This window comes from Entelurus aequoreus, linkage group LG11 (assembly GCF_033978785.1).
Source record: "Entelurus aequoreus isolate RoL-2023_Sb linkage group LG11, RoL_Eaeq_v1.1, whole genome shotgun sequence".
Taxonomy (NCBI): Eukaryota; Metazoa; Chordata; class Actinopteri; order Syngnathiformes; family Syngnathidae; genus Entelurus; species Entelurus aequoreus.
Window position 1 is genome coordinate 53496463 of NC_084741.1, and position 7767 is coordinate 53504229.

General features: G+C 36.2%; 1 protein-coding gene across 1 annotated transcript; it reads left to right on the forward strand.

The window, feature by feature from the left end:
• Positions 1-1626: 1626 nt before the first annotated feature.
• On the forward strand, positions 1627-7430 carry psma2a (proteasome 20S subunit alpha 2a). Its single transcript, XM_062063539.1, has 8 exons — positions 1627-1726; positions 2153-2229; positions 4553-4685; positions 4763-4885; positions 4968-5049; positions 5268-5341; positions 6649-6706; positions 6780-7430. The coding sequence occupies exons 1-8, from the start codon at positions 1686-1688 to the stop codon at positions 6894-6896; spliced, it is 705 nt and encodes a 234-aa protein (XP_061919523.1). The 5' UTR covers positions 1627-1685; the 3' UTR covers positions 6897-7430.
• Positions 7431-7767: the final 337 nt, after the last annotated feature.

Sequence of the window (7767 nt, forward strand, 5' to 3'; positions counted from 1 at the left end):
TCTTCTCACTAAGCAGATTTTATGTTAGAGTGTTTTACTTGTTTTAAGTGTTTTGGTCCTAAATGATCTCAGTAAGATATTACAGCTTGTTGCTGAGATTTTATGACCTATATTGAGTAAAAATTGCTTGAAACTAGAATATCAACTGTTGCAAAGCAGTGTCATCAACACTCACAAGTATAAAACTGATTTTTCAAAGTAATAATTTCTTATTTAAAGCATGAAATAAAAAAATCATGACTTTGACACAATTGTGTCTCATAATTAAAACAGATGACAGCCAAATGGACGTTGCTGTTTTATTTTCAATGAAACAATAGATCATACGTACTCATATAGTAATACAGTTGGCCCAGTACAGCAAAATGACAGTTAATATTTAAAAATTGAACATGTGACATTTCTAACAATTTTGAACAGAAATACTTCATGCACATTCAGATAAATTCTTCAAAATTACAATAAAACAAAATTTGGTCGGGGGCCGGGCTGTAAGTATATATATATATATATATATATATATATATATATATATATATATATATATATATATATATATATATATATATATATATATATATATATATATATATATATATATATATATATGTATGTATGTATGTATGTATGTATGTATGTATGTATGTATGTATATATATATATATATATATATATATATATATATATATATATACATATATATATATACATATATATATATATATACATATATATATATATATATATATATATATATATATATATATATATATATATATATATATATATATATATATATATATATATATATATATATATATATATATATATATATATATATATATATATATGTATGCATGTATATATATATATACTCCTTGCGCACTAATTGACTGAAAGAGCACGCACTTGGCGCGATGATGTCATGTTATCGATGGGAAAATGCAAGAAATGTAATGCCGAGCGCATATCATTATGTTTGAGACTTTTATTAGTAGGTTGCACAGTGAAGTACATATTCCGTACAATTGACCACTAAATGGTAACACCCGAATAAGTTTTTCAACTTGTTTAAGTCGGGGTCCACTTAAATTGATTCATGATACAGATATATACTATCATATATACTATCATCATAATACAGTCATCACACAACATAATCACAATGAATTATTTACATTATTTACAATCAGGGGTGTGGAGATAATGGCACTAGCACATTACTTAATTTAAGAATATTTTTCAACATATTGAGAAAAAATGTCTCATATTTGTTTTTTCTACCAAGAAAAGTGCACTTGTTATTAGTGAAAAAATACTTATTTAAAGGTATTTTTGGGTTCATTGAGGTTAACTGATTTGACTTGTTTTGGAAAGTGTTGACAAGCCAAATTTTCTCGCTCAATTGGCAGATAATTTTACTTAGTTCAAGTAAAATGCCCCTAACTTTTGTATTTTTTTCTTGTTTTTGAACACTGACTTTTACGGATATTTTAGATTTAAAAAATCCACTAGTGCCTTGCATGGGAGCTTCCGCCATCGGTATAGTATTCCGAAATGGTGTTGTTAATGTGCAAGGACAATACAAAGGCTATTCTATTGTATTCCTATTTACACTATCTGTAGGTGGCAGTGTTGTCAACGTCATCTTGTTTGCTAACTCCAGTGAGAAGAAGAAAAAGAAAATGGCGGAACGCGGTTACAGTTTCTCCCTCACCACATTTAGGTAAACTTCTTTATTTAAAGTTTGAATTAAACACACTTGACTTGGTTGCAGCTCATGTCAAATATTGTAATACTGTGTATGTTGAAATTAGTACGTGGGTTGCTATTTTGCGAAAGGAAGGCTTTTTTGTTGTTGACGCACCGTCATTGCCTGGAAGTGCAATGAATCAGCTACAAATACAGCTAGCATAATGCTAACTAATCGTCCACACGAGGATTTGAATGTTATTTTGTTTAAAACAATTACAGGTAGGCTGATTAGGGTTGTTATACATGCTGATAATGTGAGATTTATATTGCAAAAGACTCGTCACTTGAAAAAGAACTAGTGTTTCGCTTTTGCTTTCCTTCTCTGTGCTGGCGGCGGCAGTGGTGGACGCCAATACGTTCTGATCATGATTTTAATGTCGTATAATGTCTTTTACAGCCCTTCGGGTAAACTGGTGCAGATTGAATATGCATTGGCTGCAGTAGCGGCTGGAGCCCCCTCTGTCGGCATCAAAGGTAACAAGTTTGATAGATTGCTGTGGTTTTTGACAGCACTCGTTTAGTGTTAGAAAACTAGTTTGGAGGTACCTAAACCATGCGATGAATTTAAAGCAAAATGAAAAATTCTGATTGTCTTAAAGGTGTAGGATACGCCATGATCAGTCTTTTAAAGGGGAACTGCACTTCTTTATTTTATTTTGCCTATCGTTCACAGTCATTATGAAATACATGATCCATCCATCCATTTTCTACCGCTTATTCCCTTCGGGGTCGCGGGGGGCGCTGGAGCCTATCTCAGCTACAATCGGGCGGAAGGCGGCGTACACCCTGGACAAGTCGCCACCTCATCGCAGGGCCAACACAGATAGACGGACAACATTCACACTCACATTCACACACTAGGGCCAATTTAGTGTTGCCAATCAACCTATCCCCAATGACGGATATATTTTTAAAATGCATTTTAAATATTAAATACATGTGATCAAAAGTGTGCTTACAATGAAGCCTACGGGAGCAGCTCTATTCTGCCTATAAAGTCCCTTAAAAACATCCAAACATGCACTTTAAGATAGTGCATGTTTGGATCATCCAAACACCTCCATTAATATTTTATATACATTATGTAAGTATATTTGTGCACGGTGGCGCAGGGGTTAGTGCATGTGCCTCAAAATACGAAGGTCCTGAGTAGTCCTGAGTTCAATCTTTCTGTGTGGAGTTTGCATGTTCTCCCCTACTCCGGCTTCCTCCCACCGCCAAAAATATGCACCTGAGGATAGGTTGATTGGCAACACTAAATTGGCCCTAGTGTGTGAATGTGAGTGTGAACGTTGTCTATGTGTTGGCCCCGCGATGAGGTGGCGACTTGTCCAGCGTGTACGCCGCCTTCTGCCCGAATGCAGCTGAGATAGGCTCCAGGAACCCCCGCAACCCTAAAAGGGACAAGCGGTAGAAAATGGATGGATGGATTTGTGATGTAGCAGGCCTCAAATTTTAACTTTTTAAGGTAAAGGCAAGTGTTGCGTTAAAGGAGGGCTCATATTTTAGGGCACCAAGGTAAGTTGGAAGGGCACCAAGGAAAACATTATTTTCTTTCGAGGCAGGGGCTCCAAAGCATATTATATATATATATATATATATATATATATATATATATATATATATATATATATATATATATATATATATATATATATATATATATATATATATATATAAACACACACACACACACACAAGTATATGATATACAAATAATCAAATGTAAATTAAAATAGACTATCATATAGTGTATGACCTAACTTGTAAAGTGGTGTATATAAACAAATAATATAAAACGCCATGCAATTTTCATTCCATTATTGTTTACATCAGCGACATATGTTCAACGTTTACAAAAAAGTAAACAAATCCTTGTGTGTTACTACACATGTGGTCGTGACAGCCACGAAGCAAAATAAACATTCACGATACAGCACATAAACAACATTGACAGGTATAGAACTGCTAAGTTTCGAGGGCAAACGATCGACTAATTTAGCACTCTGAAATGAATGTACCTAAAGAAGTTGTGTAGCTTGCTCAACAATTTTCCCAACGACCTGTAATTGTTTGTGTTTTTTTATTCGTTCCTTACTCTGCATTTTTGAAAGCTGCCTGACCTAAATTCACCAAACACCTGACGTCCTTTCAGACCCTGTTGCAAATAGTCTGTCTCTCTGAAAATCTCGGAACAACTCGGCTCTTCTCGTTGTCTGTTAACCTTTGACACATGCTTTCAAAACGGCTGCGCCCATGTTGTTTATACCGATTAACGTTAATTATGCGATGTCTTAAAAAGTTGAAAATGTGAGAAAAAGGGTGTTCTTATCAATTTGTTCGACGGAACAATTACATTACAATTGTCCATAACCTCCGCTCGCCAAACCTACAGCTACATGTCTGTCTAAATGTCCGCTTTTAGGCACTTTCCAAGCCTCAAGTGGTCGCGCATCCACCAAATGTACACTTTCTGTGCATCACTTTTAATGTGGACCATGTGGAAAATCGGTATGCAGCTGTATCGAAACCAGGGCTGCGTACCAAAAAACCCCCAATGCAACTACATTTACACCTCTGGATTTCAGCATTTAAAAGTTATTAGAGTAAACTTAATTTAATACTTTAAACCTAATTTAATACTTTCATTGCTGCAAACTACATACTTGTTCTTAGTATGCTGTATATTCATGCTAATATGTAGTGTATACAGATACAAAAGATAGAGGTTGCTTTTTTCATGGCTAAATGTAGCACATGATTGTGACGTCCGATTGTGTTTATACCCTTTTTCCAGCTTCCAATGGAGTCGTCCTGGCAACAGAAAAGAAGCAAAAGTCTATTCTGTATGATGAGCAGAGTGTTCACAAGGTGGAGCCTATCACTAAACACATAGGCATGGTGTACAGTGGCATGGGGCCAGACTACAGGTGGAGATTCTCGGTTCAAATGAAAAATATATTTTTTTCCACATGCACAGAAAATCTTATCCCAAATGCATTTGCAGGGTTTTGGTCCGACGGGCCAGAAAGCTGGCACAACAGTACTTCCTAGTTTATCAGGAGCCAATTCCCACCGGCCAGCTTGTCCAACGAGTGGCATCTGTAATGCAGGAGTACACACAGTCTGGGTTGGTGATGCTCACAATGATGATTGCCCATCACCAAGTTAGGATGCATTCTGTCATACTGACAGTTGTTTGTTCCCTGCAGTGGAGTGCGCCCGTTTGGTGTGTCTTTGTTGATAGCTGGTTGGGATGAAGACCAACCCTACTTGTTTCAGTCAGATCCTTCGGTATGTTCTCTTAATTTTTGTTAGATATTTTTGCTCGACTCTCTGTAAAGTGTTTCTTCTGTCTATCTTTGTAATGTACATAAACATGAATATAATGTTCAAAATCAACTTGTATGCCCCCTTAGATGATTTTAAAGTACCACTGATAGTCACACGCACACACACTAGGACAATAAAACATTCATTACAGACTATTTTTCCCCCCTTTTGCGCTGCAGGGTGCATATTTTGCATGGAAAGCCACAGCCATGGGAAAGAACTACGTTAATGGAAAAACATTCCTGGAAAAAAGGTAAATTGTTTAATACTAAATTCTGTCATATTCCATTTTACTGTCAGTTACAAATAACTGCAAGGATTCTGCATGTGCATTTCTCAATCTGAACAGGTTTAACACATTTTGTTAGTTTAATATGTGACTGATGTAGTGGAATACGATCTATATTTTATATTCAGATGAAAGTTAAATTTTGTTTGAACAATTCAACTGTAAAGCATGTTTATGTAGGACTAGTAGCCTGTTATGCATTATTTTCAGGCACGTGAAATGTCCGCAAAAACACGTACATTTGTGTTTTAAAATATTCATTTAGGGGTCAAAATATTACTTTTATGTTTTTTTGAATGAAATATTATAAAAAATATGATCTAAACAAAATTTGCTGAAGACTTGCCTCAGCCACATGTACTCGCTGTTCCTCTTGCATAAACGCAGAGGGAGATGATTTCTGTAGCACCGAAACAAGCTTGCTAGTTAGCTAACCATCTTGCTAGCTTACTTGTTGTCCCCTCCATTCGCTCTCTAAGCTACAACGTTGACGGCGGTACACTTTGCTGCTAATTATATTTGGATGATTACAATCCAAACACTGTTAGTTACGAACCAGTTGTAGTTCTAGAGTATATATTAATTGCCAGGGAGAATGTATATTTTTGACGTGACAGATTTTAAACAGAGATCACAACACCGGAAGTATTGTAGCGTCCAGAAGTTCACACCAAGTCTGACATTCTTTTTAACTTTTATTGTCAACTTATGCTAACACAGGCTCAATTCCATAATGTATGTTCGTTCTTGCTACACAAACGTCTATCTTCGTCTTCTACTCCCCACTAACAAGTTTGGCTCATTCTCCGCCAATCACCTTCCAGGCGTGGTACGTTCATGACCATGGAAACTCTGAACATCACCCTCACATGAACACATCAACCTCAGCAAGTCGTTACAATATATTACCTGAGGGGGCGCGGCTACAGGATAGTTAGGGGGCGCGGCTACAGGATAGTTACCAAACGTTTTCTGAGCATAGCATTTTCAATGATAGTAATGTTAGTAAAGTATTTACTTCAAAAACCAAAGACTATATTGTACATTACATGGAACATATAAGTGTAAAAAGAAAGCCAAAAGCAGTTGGCAGATGAGAATAAAACTAAAGGTAAAAATGTTGTGTAGAAGTTCACCCAATTGCCAGAAATGTATGTCTTCATTTAAAAAACATTTTTTTACAGGGTTTGCATAGAAAATGTCCTTTTTTTTTCATAAGGTGCTCACATCCCTGTTTAATTTTTTATATATTTTTTTCAATTCTTCTCAAGGTATAACAATGACCTTGAACTGGAAGATGCCATCCACACAGCCATCTTGACACTAAAGGTACATTTTCTAGGTTCTGAATGTAATTTCTGTTGGAAAAATAAGCTATATTGTATACCTTTCGGGGTTACAGGAGAGTTTTGAAGGTCAGATGACTGAGGAGAACATTGAGGTTGGCATCTGTAATGAGGCCGGCTTCAAGAGGCTCACCCCAGCGGAGGTCAAAGACTACCTGGCAGCCATTGCATGAGCACTCCACATCTGATGATTGGTCTCTGACCATATTTCCATTTGGTGACATACTGCAGTAGCCAACAACTGCATCAATCCTATTCCTTTTGCAATCTGATAACTGATGTAACCAGCTACATTTGTGTACTTTTTAAAAGCAACCGACCTTGTGATACTACTGTACTGTTAATTGAACCCCGAATAGCAATTGTTTCATTTACCACATTTGGATTTCTATTTAGGCACACAGTGGCTGTTGGCTACTGCACATATGTCTATAAATGCAGTTTTATATGAGTAAAATCTCAAGTTTTCCATGGAATTAGACTTCCTGGGTGTCACAAGTGTGATGTAATATTAGTTTGCCTCAACATTAATAAACTAGTAAAAAACCAACGTCAATGGAAGGTTTGAGATTCCTCCTCTTATAACAGTGTGGTTGTCTGTACAGCAGTTTTACACAATGTACTTTTCTGACTTGGAAGGATCAAGTTTGTATTTCCTCTTTGAGTTAATCATTCTCGTATTCAAATAAAACAGTATGCCGAGTTGATGCTGTGTTGTGTGTTTTGAATTCTTTGAAAGCGTCATTTTAAAGCATTTTGAAAGACCAAACTTGAAAGCAACATGCTTTTAACAGCAGCTTCGTGTTCTCTCTACGCGGGTAATGCGCGCGGCCGCGCACCTCAACAACTGCCAGAAGGCGTACCTAACTCTTATGTATCCTTCCGCGCGATTTTAAATTAACTGTACATTTTAAACCTAATAACATTCATAATCTTATGGTCACCTAGAGTGTAAGTATGGTCAAAATATAAAATATATTCTCATGTTGATGGTTTGGTTACCATCAAAAGTCAGACATTGGTTCTACATTTCCTGGCGGTAGC

Excerpts from the sequence above, each read along its gene's own strand:
- psma2a (XM_062063539.1), top strand. The coding sequence starts at position 1,686 with ATGGCGGAACGCGGTTACAGTTTCTCCCTCACCACATTTAG. Across the intron at positions 2,230-4,552 it reads CCCCTCTGTCGGCATCAAAG|CTTCCAATGGAGTCGTCCTG; the intron begins GTAACAAGTTTG and ends CCCTTTTTCCAG. Across the intron at positions 6,707-6,779 it reads CAGCCATCTTGACACTAAAG|GAGAGTTTTGAAGGTCAGAT; the intron begins GTACATTTTCTA and ends TCGGGGTTACAG.